We start from the raw sequence: 18,932 nt of genomic DNA, 5'->3' as shown, positions 1-18,932 counted from the left end.
GGCACCTGCACCACTCACCTGTCCTTTACCTTGAATCATAGACATTATCCTTTTCTTACCAACTGCAAGGGTCTCTCTGGCCTCCTGCCCTGTAATGTGGCCCTAAGCCTTGAAAGAGGAACAGGCCTGTTTATGGGTCAGCACATATTCCCGAGACTGTGGGTGTTTTGCCAGTTAGCTGGCTTTGAGAGTGGGCGGATGAGATGTGGACTATCAACCAGAGGTCTCACTCTAACGATCAAAAGCCTCGCCATGAGTTTCACCACTGAGGAGCCCAGAAAGCATCTTTGGCCGGTCACCATTTTGATCCCTCTCACAAACTCCTCAGGTAGCCAGGGTCGCCCTCCCTGGATGCACCATGGGGCGTTTGAGGGGCACAAGATGATGGGTGCATCCCGGTGCAGAGCCGAGTTCCCGGAATACCCTGGGCACTCTCGCAGGCCGGCCTCAGTCTCCCCGCCTGGAACCGGGCAGGGTGTGAGCTCCGCGACCCGCGGTCCCCTGACCCACGCCTCCTCTGCCCGCAGCCAGCAGCGCTGCAAGTCGGAGATGCTGTCCAGGAAGAGCTTCGCCGGGGGCGTGCCGGCAGTATCCATGGACGAGCTGGCGGCCTTCGCGGACTCCTACGGGCCGCGTCCCCGCCGCGCCGACGGCAGCAGCCTGGAGCCCCGGGCCGGGAGCCGCTTCGAGCGCGCGGAGTCGCGCGCGCACGGGGGCTTCTACGCGGACGGCGCGCTCGAGTTCTTCGCGCCCGGGGACGCGCGCGCGCCGCTGCCGCGCCTGGTGAGCCGCACCCCGAGCAACGCGCCGGAGCCGGGCCTCGCCTTCCAGGGCGGTAGCCTGGAGACACCGGCCAAGCGCGGCGCGCGGCTCGGCCCGCGCAGCGCCTCCTACTACGCCTGGTCGCCGCCCGCGCCCGACGAGGAGGACGTGCCCGACGACGCGCTGCCGCCCTACAGCGAGCGCGAGCTCAGCCGCGGCCCGTCCTACCGCGCGCGTGACCCGCCCTACTGCAGCAACTCTGAGAGGCGCAGGAAGAAGGATCCCGCCAAGAAGACGGTGGGGCGCCCGGGGCGCTGATGGGCGGGGTCCCTGCCGGGGGAGGCCCAGTAAGGGAGCCCTGGAGCCCAGCTTTGGGGGGCTTTGTCCGCGGAGGTTACCCTGGGGCTCTCTTCAACCACACTCTGTCCAGGACCAGGGTGGAGTTAGTAAGCATGGGGCCCTGGAGAGTTTTTTCAGAGGCAAAAAGTAGAAGGTGTGTAGATGACTTTACAGAGGCCGGTAGACAGTTAAGGGCCAGCTGTAAGGAGGATTTGGCCGCTGGGTGTGGTGGCACAGGCCCAGGGTCATCCTAGCACTGTGGGAGGCCCAGGCATGAGGACAGTGAGAGCAAGGCCAGCCTGGGCAACTTAGCAAGACCCAGTATCAGAATAAAATGTGTAGTTTTTAAAAGAGCTAGGAATGTATCTCAGTGTGAAGGCCCTGGGTTCAGTCCCCAGTATGAGGTAGTGTGGGGGGTCAGCAGCATTTGGCATCAGGGGCTCCAGGACTACGCGAGGCCCGTGTGCGGAACTTGTTATTCAGGTTTATAGGTACATTCCTCCTTCCCCATCTCCTGCCCCCCTTGGGGTGAGGCTTGGTAACTTCCATTAAGTTCCCACAAGGGTCCATATCCCAGAGAAGGCCAGGAGCCCGTGCTGTTTACAACCGACAGCTAACTTCCTCTTTCCTTCCTCCTTTGACATTCTTTTGAGTGTTAACTGTGTACTGTGCCTTGTATATGTGAAGGAAATCGTCTGGTCCCTCCCCAGCTCCTTGTAGGCCACTCTTGCTTTCCCTCTAAATGCCGAGTGCTGCCCACTCTGTCCTTCAGTGTAAGCTCTGGATCTCGGACAAGCATTGGGGGCAGTCACAGGTGCTCACAGTGTTGTGCCAAAGTGCTGTGACCCTGTGCCTTGGAGACCCCTGCCCATGCTCGGCCATCTCTGGGTCCTGCTCTAACTCTGTCTCCTCACATTTGGTTTTTCATGAATCCAAGCTGGACATTCCCTTTAGTGTGCGCTGTGGGAGAAGAACTATAAACAGAAAAAGGGACTGACATTATTTTTAGCCCCTCCAAAACAGGGGTCCTTTATTCTTTCAATAGGAAAATGCAATGATTAGGGTAGTGTGAGTAAGGAAAAACTCCTGGCTGATACTGAGTTGGTGGCAGACCGTTCACACGTGCTGTTGTACGGCTGTGATGTGGTTATTCTTCGGAGGGGTGGAAAGTGCCTCTGGAGCCAACATCTAAGTTCTGCCCCAGGTATCCTGGCTTCAGCCCCCGAAGCTCTAATGGAATATCCTCCAAGGCAGGGCGTACCTGGCTCTGAACAGATTGTGGACCCTACTCAGTAGACTCTCTGTTGTATTGGTTGATTTCTTTAAGCACCTTATGTTTAATGTTGGGTGAATCTTTCTGCTTTTCTTCAGAATGACTTTCCAACCAGGATGTCCCTTGTGGTCTGATGTTTTTGAGAAATCTCTCCGGATAATCAGAAATCAGATGCAGACTGCAGGGACAAGACACAAACCCAAGAGCCAGCAGGCCAGGACTTTCTTTGGCCACCACCTTGGAAGATTTGCTGATCTCTTCTTTGGCAAGGGATAGAAGGCAGCCTCGAAGGGAGGCTGATTACAAACCTCATTGCTCATTTAACTAGTTTGAGAAACTTACCACAAAAATGACATGTGAGAACGTCCCGCCCACAGTTTATGCTGTCCAGCCTCCTTCCTTAGCAGAACTGAGGTTTTGCTTCCAGTCCTGAAAGAGTTAACTCTGGACCACTAATCCCTGGAAATCGTCTATGCCTACAGTATGTCTGTGCGATGCTTAGAGACAGAAGAATTCATTTCTTCGATTAGATGAAGGCCTGCTGCTGACAGGGGAAGAGCACTTCAAGGCAGCATACACCTTTTATCCCCATCACTTCCCGGTCTCTAGTCAGTGAGTGTTGTTACACTAAAGTCAGAAAGCCTTTGGTGCATTCAGTGATAGCGACCTTCTGGACAATCACAGAAAAGACTTCAGTCTGCTGTTCTGAATTGCAGCTCTTGAGTGGCTGGGACAAAACGAGAATATACCATTTTGAGAAGCGGTCTAAACAGTATTCCTTTTCTGTTCTGAGGATGTAAACTGCTTTTCCCTTCCTGCAATACATGTCAACATCTGAGTCTTGAACCGTAAGGGCTCTTTTTTTCCTTTCCTCTCCTCTCCGGGACTTCCTCCTGGTTGGTGCCATGCACAGAGCCCACCTCCATCTGCACTCTGATTAGTTTGTCATCAGGTGCCTTTTGATAAATGCTTAAAATACAACACATGAAAGAGAAGTGATTAAAAGAGAAGAGAACGCAGTAATGCAAGATAGAAAAGAATGACAGTAATGTAAGAGGAAAATACTATATGGTTCCATTATATTTGAAATGTGGGTCATTTTCCCTACAAATGCCACTCAGTCTTTTCTGATTTTGTACCTCGTTGACCATAAATTGTCTGCCATCCTGGTTCTGCCATTGCAGGACACTAGAGATGAGAAGCCTGCATCTCTTGGCCTTGCTGGAAGGCTTTGGGGAGACAAAAAGGATATTGCTTTCTTGGAAGGAGTACTTCCTATTCCTACCCTTGCCTAAATGGTAGGTTCTGCCTGTGTCCCAAAGATAGACCTCTCTGGGTTTTGTAATTTGTGTGGATTACAAAAATGGCCATGAACTCTTCCCTCCTCATTAAGAGGTGCAGTTTTTCCCTCACCTTTTGAACCAGGAGACATCCGTGTGATTTGATGTAGCCAAATGGCCCAATAGCAAATGTGGCACAAACAGAGACTTGAAAAGTTCTTGTGCATGGGGTTTGTCCTCTCTTGCTGCTCTTGGGAACCTTGCAGCCACCACCTGATGAATGAGTCTGAACTATCCTGCTGCATGATGAGAGAAAAGGGCCTTGTTACCCCTGTCACCCTGTCTGACAGTTTGTCAACCCACAGCTGATTGTAGACATGTGAGAGTCCAGCCAAGATCAACAGAAAAACTGCCTAGCTGAGCCCAGCCCAAACTGCTGATTCCTACTCGAGGCATGGATGCCAGTGTTCTCTTCTTGTCAGAATGTTCAGCCCTGAATCTCTTACTCCATCCAGCCTTAGGTGTCTTCCAGCCTCCGCTTTCTCTGACAGACTTTATTTCATCTTTTTTACCCTACACTATTATGATGGGACACATTGTTGGGTGTGGGACACCTTCCCCCTCACTGGACGGGGAGGATGAACTTGGTATCCCCTAACCCAGCAAGGGTCCGTTCCCTATCTTTGGATCCATGGACAAACTGAATGTTGATTAGCATCTCCCAGGTCTTCTCCAGAGCCATCGGTCCAGACCTCCAAACTTACCACTCCATTAGCATCCATTGTACTTCTTGGTGTTTCCAAAAAGTCCTATGTGTGCTGGGTCACAAAGTAGTGGCTGGGTGAGGGTCAGAGGGAAGAGCTGGTATAGTTGCTCGGAGAATTGGCCTACAAAAGGCCTTCATAATTGCTTTGGCCTGTCCTACAGGAACCAGAAGTACAGTTCAGCCCAGTGCTGGCACTTCCAAGGGCTGGAAGACACAAGCCATAACCCTGGTGCTGAGTTTTAGACATGCTGGTGTCCCTGTCCTCAAAGAGTTGGTCTATTTGGGCCCCAATTCACATGGAAAATAGGATAGACTCATAATTTCTTAGTCACCAGCTTTGGGTTTCAACTTGCTCAGGCAATTTTGGAGACTATTGGTTAGCTGCAGTAGCTATCATTGCTTTATACTGAGCACTGTGTCCGGTTTCTCACCACCAAAGAGCCCCGTAGCACCAGCTGCAGAGACCAAATATATTGCTTTTTAAAGTCGGGGGCATGTATCATTTTGGTGAAGGTTGAGAACAATGGGAAGAATTGTTAATATTGGAAACTTGTAATTCCTAAGACTGTGAGAGTGTAGACAGACAATAAACAAAACAAAACAAAAACACAGAGAAGGTGGTAAGCTATTAAAATAACCTGGGGTGGGACCACCTTGTTTTCTGTAAGGCTGGATGAATCAGACTTCCATTGCTTTAGTAGATAGAAAAAGCAGTTTTTTCTGGGTGTGTGGACAGGATATAAGACTGCAGAGACAAGGCAAAACTGACTATCCTCAACACCCTGGCTTTTTTCTACACATCACTTTGCTCCTTCTTCCCCAAGTAGTGTGTCCTACTTAGGAAGAGCCTATTCCGCCTAACTTCCTTTGTAGGTTTTATTGGGGTATAAAATAAGTCTTGTGTAAGTCATGGTCTCTGTCCATTGGGATCCTGGGGAAGTAAGACATGCCCAAGAAAGAACTAGCAGATTCTTACACATATGATAGGAAATCGTGCTATGGATCAATTACAATATACCCAGAGATTTAAAGATTTTTAAATTTAAATGGGAATATTTTAATATTTAAGTGTTGCATGTTTGTCCATCCATCTCACTTAAAGATGTGATCAGTTATCTGAGAAACCAATCTACAGAAGTCCCAGCTGAAAAGAGGTGAATCAGGTTGGGGAAGGGTGAGTGGCAGGGGGCCTGGAGGGATAATGAGGAACTGCTGTTTGCCTGTGAGTCACAGCTGAGTCAGGGGCGAGCTGGAGGAGGGAGTGTGGAAGCAGGTGGTAGGAGCTGTCCCTTGGTGGTGAACTGCTTTTCTAGGCCATGCATAGAGTCATTAGGAAGCTGGGGACAATCACCATGGGCCTGGCAGTGGTGTCTGCTCCCCAGGCCCCAGCAGGCTCCCAGAACTGAGCACATGTAGGTGCTCAGTTCTGCAGTTAGGGGTGCTGCTGCCCACCTCTGTTAATGCAGGCAGCTTTCACAGAGGTGTTGGGGCTCATGTTTCCCTTCTCACGGTCCTCCCTCTGCACCTGGCACGGGATGGGTGCCTAGGATGGGAAGGGCTGCCACCCAAACCCGAAGCACAGAGCCACTTTTGTATATATTCTAATAGTCCGAATACTCCATACAAAAACTTGTTTTTTTCTTAGGCAGCCTTTGAGAGAGACTGAAGTAGCATTGTAATTCACCCCTGTGCTTTTTAAATGGAGAAACCATCATTCCCGTTAGTAAAGTCATATATTAGATCTTTAGACTCCCAGATTGCAGCTCTTGCTGAATCAGTGTTTCCCCAGATAGCCTAGCCATAAGAATTATTTGACTCCTATTGTTAAAAAAAGAAGAACTATTGATAATTGGGAGGCTGAAGTAGGAGGACCGAAAGTTTGAGGCCAGCGTGGTCAACTTATTGAGACCCTGTCTCCAAAAACAAAAAGAGCTGGAGATGTTGATCAGCGGTGGAGCATTTGCCTAGTGTGTATGAGGCCCTGGGTTCAATCCTCAGTACAGTGTCACCAAAAAGAAATAAAATATGTAGTGTCATTGAGCTCTGCCTTGAGCAGGTGTGGAGACAAGATCTGTGTTTTGAACCTGAATTTTAGGAGAGTCCTGTGGTCAGATGCATTTGGAAAGAGTCACACAGCTGACTCTTTCTTCGGCTGTGGAATCTTCAGATGTCCTGGAGAGTTCCCTCCCACTGCCTGAGGCTGGCAACAGTGTTTTCCCCAGCAGTTTGGCCTTGACCCTGGGAACTGGCAGACCAGAGCCAGTAGAGGGAAAACTTGAAGCAGAGAGGAAGGAGTTGGGAGCCTGCCACAGGAGCCTGCACTAGATGTTTCCATTTCCAGAACAGTGATCTGCTATGACAATCTCAGATCAAACAACAAGAATTACAGGTAATTGTCTCATTCCCTTGATGCCATTCTGAGCAAAACTTAGATCATGAATAAAAAGAAAGGAGGTCATTGGGGAAATGGCAAATGTAAATCCTTTTTTAAAGCATATAAATTATCAGCCTTGGGAGTCAACACTCTTAGACCCAAAGTGACATGGGAAAGAATAATAAAATCTATATTATAACTCCTTCCAAGATCACATTTAAACGCTATCAGAATCTTACAGACATTTGAGTTATAGGATGTAGAAATCCAAATTCACTAAAATAGTGGCCCAGGTACTTAAGGTCCTAGAAGTGCCTAGTCTTTTCCTACAACGATCCTTCCTACCCCCTAGTCACCTGAGAAACTGGTCAGTGAAGCTCAAAGCCTTGAAGATCAGAATGGAGAAAAGATACTGCTGAGCTGCTTTAAGTAGCAGCCTGAGCTTCAGCACTGCCTGACAGTGATGGGGTCAGTACTAATGATGTTTGTAGGGTTTCTATGACGTGTTACTGTTTGCCACCTTCACATGCATTATATCATTTGACGCTCACATCAAGGCCTGTGATCAAATCATACAGAATGTAAAACTGAGGTTGGAAAAGCTCAGTGGTTTCCCTATGGTTAAGTGGCTTTTAAAATCAATAGAGCCAGGCTTTCTCGACTGTTCAGGGTTCTTTGCAATTCCTACAAAATCTGAGGGCTGGAAGTCTGGATTATTCTCTTACAGTGCAATGTGTGGTAAGAAGACTCCTGAATTCAGCTCTAGTTCACAGATCATCACTTGGGTGAAGCAACAAAGACACATACCATAGCTGCTTTGTCCAATTAAGCGCCTTTCCTCAAAGGCCATCTTCCAGGAGCTTCCATGTGCAGTAGCCATGCTGCGAGGGGCTTTGAGAAATATGTACTTTGGCACTAGGAATCCTTGAAGGCAACTTTCTGAGCCAAACTACAGATTCATCTGGACCCAGAATTCTGGCATTGGATCAGGAGCTGCTTGGGAAGAAAATACCTTATCATCTTCATTACATTTCAAGGCTTTAGGTAGAACTCAGAAGGGCCAGATCTAGAGGGAGGCAAGAAAGGCAGGGACGAGAAAATTTGGAGTTTAACTAAAATTTTGGTAGTTTCTTAGTGGGGCTAGGTGGATATGACGCGAATGTGGTCTGACCCATTTTTTCTGGGAAAGCTGACAAACTGCTTCTTTCTTACCTTGGCTATAAAAAAAGCCATTTTATTTACAAAAATGTTAGACACTACCCCATGAGAAATTTCCTTGTGTGAGTAAAGAACAAGAGAATAGAAGAAGCAATGGGACTAAGAGGGGCAGAAGTTGGCTTCGTGAGAATCACCTGCCCAGTTTGTTTTGTGCCTTGTCTGTGACATCAAAACTGAAATGTTTATATCACTGTCTCCCATGAATTTTTTTTCCTATGTCAGACATACAAAGTGAATTTGGTTGTGATGTTTTAAACTAAATAAAAGCATTTTCATCTACCTTTGTTATCAAGTACTTATCATTCACATAATTGTGGTTCATCATGATCTGGCATTAAATAGCCTCATCAAAAGAAGGAGCATATAATACACACTCTCCTCAGAATGCTTTAAATGATGTACTAGAGGGATAGATATTGTGGGATTGTAGAAGGAGATACTGACAAAGCATAATAGTGTGCTTATGGAGATTTTTAACAAGCCACAGGCTGGAGGAGTCCTTGGCATGCAGTGCTCTAATGTCCTGGAGGAGATGGGGTGGGAGAGTTGCTTGGACCATGGGATGGTTCCTGGTTCATTTTCAAGAACGGAGCCGCCTTTGCCTGATAGAAATTACACTTGGGAAAGGAAGGAAACTTATCGCGGGAGGACATTTTTAGTTCTGAAGAGGTTTGAGAAATTTCACAACACCATAATTAAGAGGAAGCAATTAAAAACCTTTGTTATCATAAGAACCTCATGGAACTATTAAGCCTATGTTGATGGCCAAGCCCTATCAAGGGAGTTCCAGATTTTGAGGTCCTGGCTGAATGGAAAACCTGTCCTTGGTTGAAGTGTCTGGGCTTAACTTTATCCTTTTAGTAATTAACTTGAAAATGTTAACATATAGATTTAATGTAAAAATAGATTCTAGCTGAGCATGATGGCCCACACCTGTAGTACCAGCACTCTGGGAGGCTAAGGCAGGAGGATCAAAAGTCTGGGCAACTTAACAACTTAGTGAGATTCTGTCTCAAAATCTAAAAAGGGTTAGAGATGCAGCAGCTCAGTGTGAAGGCCCTGGTTTTCGTCCCCAGTACAACATAAAACAAAAACCAAACCAAAACCAAACAAAAACAAAAACTTTTTTTCTAAGCACTCTAAATAAATAGGTTAATGCCACCTCTTCTGAACTTTCTGCCACTTTATCTAATGTTTTAATTCCATCTTGCTTTTTCAGCTTTCTAATAAATATTTTTATATTTATATATAGAAATAATACTTATAAATATATAGTTTATATATAAATATTTAAATAACATTTAGATATGTAGTCTTTATTGTTTGTTTAGGATCACCCATGTTTTTCCTACACATTCTTTCTTCATATGTTTTAGATTCTTATTAAATCTTTTCTTTCGGAAGGAAGGTTTCTTTAGTGTTGGTCTGTTGGTAGGATACTCTGTTGTTGTTGTTTTTATCTAAAAGTATTCCATTCTTGTTCTTGAAAGACAATTTCACTGGTTATACAATTCTAGATTGATAATTATTTTCTCTCAACACATTAAAGTGATCAGGGTTGCTTTTGAGAAGTCAGTTATCAACCTAAGTATCCTTTCGTAGATCATGTGTCTTGTCTCTCTGGGAGTTCTTAAAATATTCTTACCTCTAGTGTTCTTTGTTTTTTATTAACCTATGACCAGGTATGAATTCTTTGTATTTGTTCCAGTTGAGATTTATTGTGCTTCCTCAATCTGTGGATTAGTTTTCATCAAATATAGAAAACTCTCAGCTATTGACATATCCCATGTTTCATCTTATCTGTAAGCTCTGTGTTGGAGCTTCACATTCTGTCTCCGTATTGCTTAATCTGTCTTCCATCTTTGTCTTCTATTCTCTTCTCTAAGTAATTTCTTCAGGTTTATCTTGCAGTTCACTAATTTTCTCTTCAGCTGGCTCTAATTTCCTTCCTTTGAACTTTAAGTAATATATTTTTCATTTCCAGAAGTTCAAACTAGCTCCTTTTCACATCCACATGGTCACTGTTGATAGTGTCATGAAATTACTCTGTGTGAAATCGCTCTTTGAATCTATTAAACATAATCATTAAAAATGTTATGTACAATAATGCCCATACAGTCTTCAAGGATTTAATATTGCAATTTGCTACTTCAGCTAACTCTCATTCATGGCTTTATATGTCCCTATATGTTTTATAGTTTTCAATTGTGAACATGTATGGAATGCCATATTACACTGGTGTCAGTCAATAAAGACCTTTCCTGCTTTTTTGCTGTATCTACCCAAATAGCTCCATATATACACAGCGACCCTGAGTGGGGGGGGTCCAAGAGGAATGAGTGAGTAAAGAAGGACTAGAAGTGCTAAGTAGAAAAATGTCAAGAAGGCACATGTATCTCTCTCTACTGCAAGTTTCTAGACTTCTAGATAATGTAGGATTGTAGAGGATGGCAATAAGCTTCAACTTTACATATAATTCAGTATTTTATCAGTGTAAGAGAATGATTATTTTAAGGAGAGACATAAGACTATTTTAGGAGTTAAAAGTAAGCAGCCCATGGGGCCGGAGATTTAGCTCACTGGTTTCCCCGCCTGCTGCGCAAGTTCAAGGACCTGAGTTCGATCCCCGGTACCAAAAAAAAAAAAAAAGTAAGCAGCCCAGGCCACGCCAAAGGCGGCAACCCGCTTAGCCCGCCAGAGAGAGGTTCTGGGCCCCCGGGAGCCCTGCTCCATCCAACCAGAGCCATGCCCACTGCCAATGACCCAGAAGGTGAGGACCCCTCGCCATTTGCCATGCCCACGAGGGTCACCCACTTAGCTGCCCTGCAGCACCCCCCTAACCCCCATCCCCCATGCGCCTCTGGCCTCCTGGCCGTGCCGCTACCTGGTTCCACACTACAAAGGCATAGGGGACACACCAGAGCACCGTACTTGATAAGTTGGAGGGATCATCACTTCCCATCGAACCTGGACTATCTACAGGAGAAGGGCAGCTGGAACGTGGAGTAGAACCTTGCAGAGTTCAACCCTGCAGGAGGACAGGGAGCTCAACTTGGCCCTTGCCGCCAGAAATCTGCCTGAATCTCACGGGTCTGCTACTGGCTTGCTGAGACTCATTGACTTATATCTGCACACGGCTGTCCACATTGTCTGTTGTGACAGCAAAGACATATCCTGAAGGAGGTCCTTCATTTTCATTTTTATTTTATATTTATTATTTTCAAAATTATTGTTACTATTGCTCTTATTTTTAATTTTTTTCCTACTCTTCAAATTTTTATTTTTCTCTTCTTTTTTTCTTTCTTTTCTCTTTCCTTTCTCTCTTTCTCACACTCACTTTCTTGCTGTCCCACATTGTTCTTCATCTCCCTTTTTGTTTCTGTTCTGGCCCTAATTCAGATTTGTTCTCTATTTTTCTTTTTTTCTCTTTTTCCTTCTCTTGCCTGTGTCCTCTGGCATCACTGCTAACCTTCCCCTATCCTTCTACCTATGCCTCCATCCCGAACTCCTTCTAATTCCCCATCCCGAAGGGTAAAATTGCTATATTGAAGAGTTTATTCACTATAAACATATGTTGGGTTGGTCCTCAATTTTGATTTAATTCACACAGTTAAAGGTGATAGATTAATAACTACCACAAATTGTCATTTTCTAAGATGTACTTGATGCTATGGTGTTGCCGATTGTATCACTTTTGCTAAGGTGTTGTTATTGATCCAATCAGTTGTCCTTCCTGGAATAATGAAAATAAGACAGCCTCAGAATCATTAGAGACTCAAAACCTAAAGACCAGCTATATCTGGAAGACACCTCTGAGAAGCAATCATTCCATAAGAGTTCTAATTATAAGCAACAAAGATACTTACAATAGGAAATTTTGAAGTATTAACCCAGGAATTAAACCAAGGACAGTACCAAAAACAAAAAAGAGAAGATATTTAAGCAAGGCACTAACTCAGACTTCCACCCCACCAAGGGTAAATTCTGGAGGAAATGAGGTGGAAAAGTCTGATACTCAACTACCTGGACACCCTGAACTGATAGCATAGGAAGTAACAAAACAGATGAATGAGGCCCTAGAAAAATTCAAAACAGAAATAATTTCCCAGAAAACTCCAGAGATGGTGAGCAGAGTGAAAGACATGATTAGAAGCTCTAGAACAGAAACATTAATTAAAATTTAAAAAAAATAGACGAGCTCAGAAACATGCTGGAAGCCATGAATGCCCAGCATAAGAAAGAAATGGAAACCATGATCACCCAACATAAGAAAGAAATGGAATCCATGAAACAGATTCAAACACATATCCAGGAGATTAAAAACTCCATTGAAAGTATATACGGCAGATTAAGGGAATGTGAAGATAGAATATCAGATATAGAAAACAGGATTGAGGTTAATGACCATGAAAACAGAGATTTCTTAAAAATAGTAAGGAACCATGAGAAATCAATCCAGCAGCTGCTAGATGATGCAAAGAAGAATAAGGTAAGACTGATAGGAGTTCATGAAAAAGCAGGAGAAAGTACAATTGACATAAAAAAACTGTTCACAGAAGTAATAGTAGAAAACTTCCCAGACAGAGGTGGAGAATTGGACATACAGATAAGTGAGGCCACAATCAAAATAATCTACACCTAGACATATAATAGTCAAGATCCCAGAAATCCAACAGAAGAACAAAATCCTACAAGCAATTAGAGAAAAGAGACAAATCACCTACAAAGGAAAGCCCATCAGAATCACAGCAGACTTCTCAACACAAACCCTCAAGTCAAGGAGAGCCTGGAGTGAAGTATTTCAAGCCCTAAAAGAAAATAACTTCCAGACTTCTAGACTGTTGTATCCTGCAAAATGATCTTTGAAAATCAATGGGGAAATTAGGTACTTCCACGACAAAGAACACCTCAGAAATTTCATGAACATCAAACCAGCACTCCAAGCAATTCTAAGAGTCTCAACAGAGGGAAGCCACCAGGAAAGGTAAGAAACTAAAAGGAAAGAGGAAAAAAATAAGAAAAGAGCCAACAAAAGTAAAACATCATGACAAGGATGAGTCAGTATCTATCAATTATAACCATCAATGTTAATGTCTTCAATTCACCAATCAAAAGAAATAGACTGGCAGAATGGATTAAGAAGCAAAATCCAACAATACGCTGTATACAAGAAACACACCTAACTCAAAAAGAAATTCATAGACTGAAAAAAGGATGAAAACCAGTTCTCCACATGACAGGGACCCAGAAAAAAGCAGGGGTAGCAATCTTATTTGCAGACAAAGTAAATTTCAAACCAAAACTAATTAAGAGAGACAAAGATGGTCACTACATCCTTGTGAAGGGAACAATCCAAGAGGAAGAGATGACAATCATAAATATATATGCATCAAATACAAATTCCCCCAACTATACAAAACAAATATTAATGGACATGAAAAACCAAATAAGCACTAATACAGTTGTAGTGGGGGACCTCAATACCCCACTATCACAAATAGACAGATCTAGACAAAAAATTAACAACGAAATTCTAGAAATCAACCAAGCTATTGAACAAATGGACTTAATAGATGTTTACAGAGTGTTCCACCCCACAAAATCAGAATACACATTCTTTTCGGCTGCACATGGGTCATTCTCCAAAATAGACCACATGCTAGCTCATAAGACATGTCTAAGTAAATATAAAAGAACTGAAGCTACCCCCTGTATATTATCAGACCATAGTGCAATAAAATGGGAGATCAATAACATAAGAAACTGCAAAACCCCCACAAACACATGGAAATTGAATAACACCGTCCTGAACAACCAATGGGTCACAGAGGAAATTAAAGAAGAAATTAGACAGTTTCTACAAGTAAATGATAATGCCAGTACAACATACAGGAAATCTATGGGACACAATGAAAGCAGCTGTATGCAGGAAATTCATAGCAGTGAATGCCCATATTAGGAAAACAGAGAGAACTCAAATTAACAACCTAATGCAGAACCTCAAGCTCCTAGGAAAAGGAGAGCATAACAAACCCAAAACTTGTACAAGAGAGGAAATTATAAAGATCAGAACAGATATCAATGCAATGGAGACTAACAGAATGATACCAAAAAATCAATGAATCAAAGAATTGGTTTTTCAAAAGAATAAATAAAATTGATAAACCTTTAGCCAACCTAATCAGAAAAAGGAAAGAAAAGGCTCAAATCCATGCAATTAAAAATGAAAAAGGTGAAGTCACAACAGATCCAGCAGAAATCCAGAGGATCATCCATACCTCCTTCAAGAACCTGTACTCTAATAAAATGGAAAACACAGAAGAAATGGACAGATTCCTAGATACATATGAATTGCCAAAGTTAAATGAAGAAGATATAGAAATTCTAAACACCCCAATTACAATGAGTGAAATTGAAAATGTAATAAAAAATTTACAAACAAAGAAAAGCCCAGGTCCTGATGGCTTCACTGCTGAATTCTACAAGACATTTAAAGAAGAACTATCACCATTACTCTTTAAAGTCATCAAGGAAATTGAAAGGGAAACAATACTTTCAAATTCATTCCTGGAAGCAAGTGTTACTTTGATTCCAAAACCAGAGAAAGATCCAACCCAAAGAGAGAACTATGGGCCAATCTCCCTAATGAACATGGATACAAAAATCCTCAACAAGATACTGGCAAACAGAATACAGACGGTCATCAAGAAGATCATACACCCTGACCAAGTTGGATTTATCCCAAGGATGCAGGGATGGTTCAACATTTGTAAATCAATAAATGTAATACACTATATTACCAGAGGCAAGGACAAAAACCATATGATCATCTCAATAGATGCAGAAAAAGCATTGGACAAAATCCAACACCCATTCATGATAAAAATCCTACAGAAAATTGGCACAAAAGGTCTATCTCAACCTGACTAAGGGTATGAAAAACCAACAGCCAACATCATACTAAATGGTCAAAAACTGAAAACTTTCACACTAAAATCAGGAAGAAGACAATGATGTCCACTATCACCATTCTTGTTCAATATAGTTCTGGAAACATTAGCCACAGCAATTAGAAAAGAGAAAGAAATAAAAGGAATAAAGATAGGAAAGGAAAAGTTAAACTGACATCAGTTGCTGACGATATGATACTTTACATAGAAGACCCAAAAAACTCGGCCAAAAGACTTCTAGACTTAATTGCCAGATTCAGTAGAGGAGCTGGATAGAAGGTCAACACTCAAAAATCAATAGCCTTCTTATACACAAATAACAGACTCACTCAGAGAGAAATTAGGGAAACAATCCCTTTCACAATAGCATCCAAAAAAATGAAATATTTAGGAATCAATCTAATGAAGGAAGCAAAAGACCTCTACACTGAAAACTACAGCACTCTGAAAAAGAGATTGAAGAGGTATAAGAAAGACATCCTTTGTTCTTGGGTAGGAAGAACCAACATAGTGAAAATGGCTATAGTTCCAAAACTGCTATATGGATTTAATGCAATGCTGATTGAAATTCCAACCATATATTGAACAGAACTAGAGAAAACAATCCAAAAATTCATTTGGAACCAGAAGAGACCTAGAATAGCAAAAGCAATTCTAGGCAACAGAGACATGGCAGGGGGTATCATAATCCCCAATTTGAAAATATACTACAAAGCTACAGTGATAAAAACAGCATGATATTGGCTAAGAAACAGACCAGAGGATCAGTGGAATAGATTAGAAGATGCAGAAACAACTCCAGACATACTCAGTCACCCCATCTTTGACAAAGGAGCCAACCACCCTCATTGGAGGAAAGACAGCCTCTTTAATAAATGGTGTTGGAAAAACTGGATTTCAACTTGCCAAAGATTAAAACTAGACCCATATCACCATGCACTAAACTAAGATTGAAGTGTATTAAAGATCTAAATATTAAGACAGAAACACTAAACTTGCTGGAAGATAAGTTAGGTAGAGCTCTTGAAGACATTGGCCTAGGAAAAGACTTTATGAACAAAACCTCAGTAGCACGGGAACTAGCACAAAGAATCAACAACTGGGATCTCATCTCATTAAAAAGCTTCTGCACTGCAAGAGAAACCACCAACAGAGCTAAGAGTCAACCTACAATGTGGGAAAAAATTTTTAGCACCTGTACCTTAGACAAAGGACTACTATCTAGAATATATAAAGAACTGAAAAAAATCAGACCCTCCAAATTCAAAGACCCAATTCAAAAATGGGCATCTGAAATGAACAGACATTTCTCAGACAAAGAAGTAAAAGCAGCAAATAAACATATGAAAAAATGTACAACATCGCTGGTCATTTGAGAGATGCAGATGAAAACAACACTGAGATTCCACCTCACCCCAGACAGAATGGCTGCTATCAAGAAATCAACCAATAACAAATGCTAGTGGGGGTGTGGGGAGAAAGGAACCCTTTTCCATTGTTGGTCGGAGTGCAGACTGGTGCAATCACTGTGGAAATCAGTATGGAGATGCCTCAAGAAACTAGGATTAGAGATCTCATTTGACCCAGCTATTTCCCTGCTGGGTATCTTCCCAAAAGAACTGAAAGAATCATACCACAGCGATATATGGGCACCCATGTTTATAGCAGCACAGTTTGTAATAGCTAAAGCTTGGAAACAGCCCAAGTACCCATCAACTGGAAACTGGATAAAGAAGATGAGGTTTTTTTTAGAAAATGGAGTACTACTCAACCATGAAGAATGAGAAACTAGAGACATTTATAGCTAAATGGTTGCATATTGAAGCCATACTCTTAAGTGAAATAAATAGGACACACATGTGTAAATACTGAATAGTTTCTAGTGTGAGAAACTGAAAGTATAAATAAGGATTAAAATGATTAAAATGAATAATTGATAATTTGAAATAGGAAGTAAAGCTCCAAAGGGGTAGGGAAAATGGGAGGGGAGGGGGAAAGGAAAGGAGGGAAAGGAAAAATTATGAGAAAAGGAAAAAATGGAAACGAAGTCTATGTAAATAGGGAAGGTTGGGGGGAGGAAGGGAGCACAGGGAATGGGGAAAAAATAAGAACCAAGATACATCACGTACAGCTACAAGCACTCAATGATAAATGTAAACATATTGTAACCTAAAATGTACCAATAAAAGAATTTAAGGAAAAAAAAAAAAAAAAAAACAAAGTAAGCAGCCCAATAGTTGTTAACAGCAACTGAAGCAATTATCGATCTAGATTTCCTTCTAGAAACAAAGAAAGACTACACCCTTAGGATGGAATAGGATTAGAGAAAACAAAATAATTTATTTCCCCTGCATATTGACTAATTTCAATTCAAAATTTTTATACATTTAAGAAACAAGAAGTAGACTGATTTCAGATTCTCTGGAAAATCTTGGCAAAGACAGCCTAATAATACTCATCACACCATTTAGGTGAAAGTTATATTTTCTGCTGAATTGGTTTTAAGCATTTCCTGAATGCTTATCAGGTGGCCTGAGATGACTCACCAAATATGGTGCGAGGTGCAGAGACAGCAAGGCACTCAGAGGTGAGTGCGTGAGCTTGCCACGCCACCTAGTGGCAGCCAGCCAAAGGGTGCCTCTGGCCTGGACGGAGTTTGGTGGGCCTTACACTACCTAAGATGTGTTCTTAAAAAGCTGTGTGTGACTTCACTTTTGACAAATTAAATTAAGTGCACCGAGACTTCTTTATTTAGAAGTGATGAATTTTTCTGCATGTTTTGCAAGTTTACAACATGTCACATTATGTTTTCAGGGCAGACTTCTGTGGGCACATGCCTTTCTTCATTTACAGCTATTTTAAAGTGTGCTTTTAACACCAAAGAATTACAAGTGCTTTCTAAAGTCAGGTCGAGATTGATTTTGCAGCATTATAGTGAAGAAAAAACTATGTCAGTGAAGTGTGCAAACAAATTTCCTGAATAGTCAGTCCATTTCTTGGCCTATGACTGTAAAAAAAAAAAAAGAATCATTTATTTCTCTTGCTCTTGTGCTCATTTTTTTCTAAAAATTAAGCAGAAGAGAAGCTTCCACGATCTCATGTTAAAATACCTTTTTAAAAAACAATCCTTGCTCTTTTTTTTTTTTTTTTTTTTTTTTTTTTGATACCGGGCATCAAACTCAAGACCTTGCACTTGCGTTCGCAAGGCAGGCGCTGGCACCACTGAGCTAAATCCCCGGCCTGACAATCCTTGCTCTCAGGAGATATTTTCTTATGTTTTGTAGCAGCCTGTCTTCTTGGCTCCTTTTTCCCCACGAGATACTTAGCCTCTGGTAGACCTCAGCTGGAGGCACATATATGCCAGCTTCTCCTTAGCTCTGTTCTTAGAGAAGCCCTTTATTCACTGAGTGGAGTTCATTTACAGTGCACATTGATACCTACCCTTGGTGCTTACTGGTATGGTTTAGACGGGCAATTCTCAATATTTTTGCACCAGGGGCTGGTTGTGTGGAAGACAATTTTTCCATGGACTAGAAAGTGGGAGTGTACAGGTGGTTTGGGGATGATTCAAAGGAGCTTGCAACCTACATCCCTCTAATGTGCAGTTCACAGTAGCATCCACGCTTCTATGAGAATCTAACATCTCTGCTGACCTCACAGTGGGGAGCAGCTGTAAATACAGATGAAGCTCCACTGTCTCACCCCCTGTCCCACTGCTCACTCCTGCTGTGCCGTCTGGTTCCTAACAGGCCATTGACCTATACCAGTGCTGGTCTAGGTAACTGGCTTTTCTCATTCCTTCCTGCCAGGAAGATTGCTGAAGTCCAGTGGACGTATCTTTCCTTTGCAGATGTATTAGTTAAAAATATTTGGGTTACATGTGACAGAAAACCAATGCAGACTGACTTAAAGGGGGAAAAGACAGGAGGTGATTGAGACAGTATAATTATTAGAAAGATTGTATTGTAGC

At 42.5% G+C, this 18,932-nt stretch overlaps 1 protein-coding gene across 7 annotated transcripts in view; it reads left to right on the top strand.

Annotated features, from left to right (window-relative positions):
- The window catches only part of Ildr2 (immunoglobulin like domain containing receptor 2), a 60,459-nt gene extending 52,168 nt beyond the window's left edge, over positions 1-8,291 (top strand). For all 7 annotated transcript variants that reach the window (XM_087206832.1, XM_087206831.1, XM_087206830.1 and 4 more), the window contains 2 exons: positions 528-1,059; positions 2,473-8,291. In XM_087206832.1, the coding sequence (XP_087062958.1) occupies positions 528-1,059; positions 2,473-2,508 (568 nt within the window). In that variant the 3' untranslated portion in view covers positions 2,509-8,291. The remainder of the gene's footprint in view (positions 1-527; positions 1,060-2,472) is intronic.
- Positions 8,292-18,932: the final 10,641 nt, after the last annotated feature.

The sequence above is a fragment of the Heterocephalus glaber genome, unplaced genomic scaffold (assembly GCF_053883595.1).
Source record: "Heterocephalus glaber isolate CG9 unplaced genomic scaffold, H.glaber_assembly_v1.0 deba00000738, whole genome shotgun sequence".
NCBI classification, from domain to species: domain Eukaryota; kingdom Metazoa; phylum Chordata; class Mammalia; order Rodentia; family Bathyergidae; genus Heterocephalus; species Heterocephalus glaber.
Note: the sequence above shows the minus strand (reverse complement) of the source record. Positions and strands in the feature narration are given on the sequence as shown.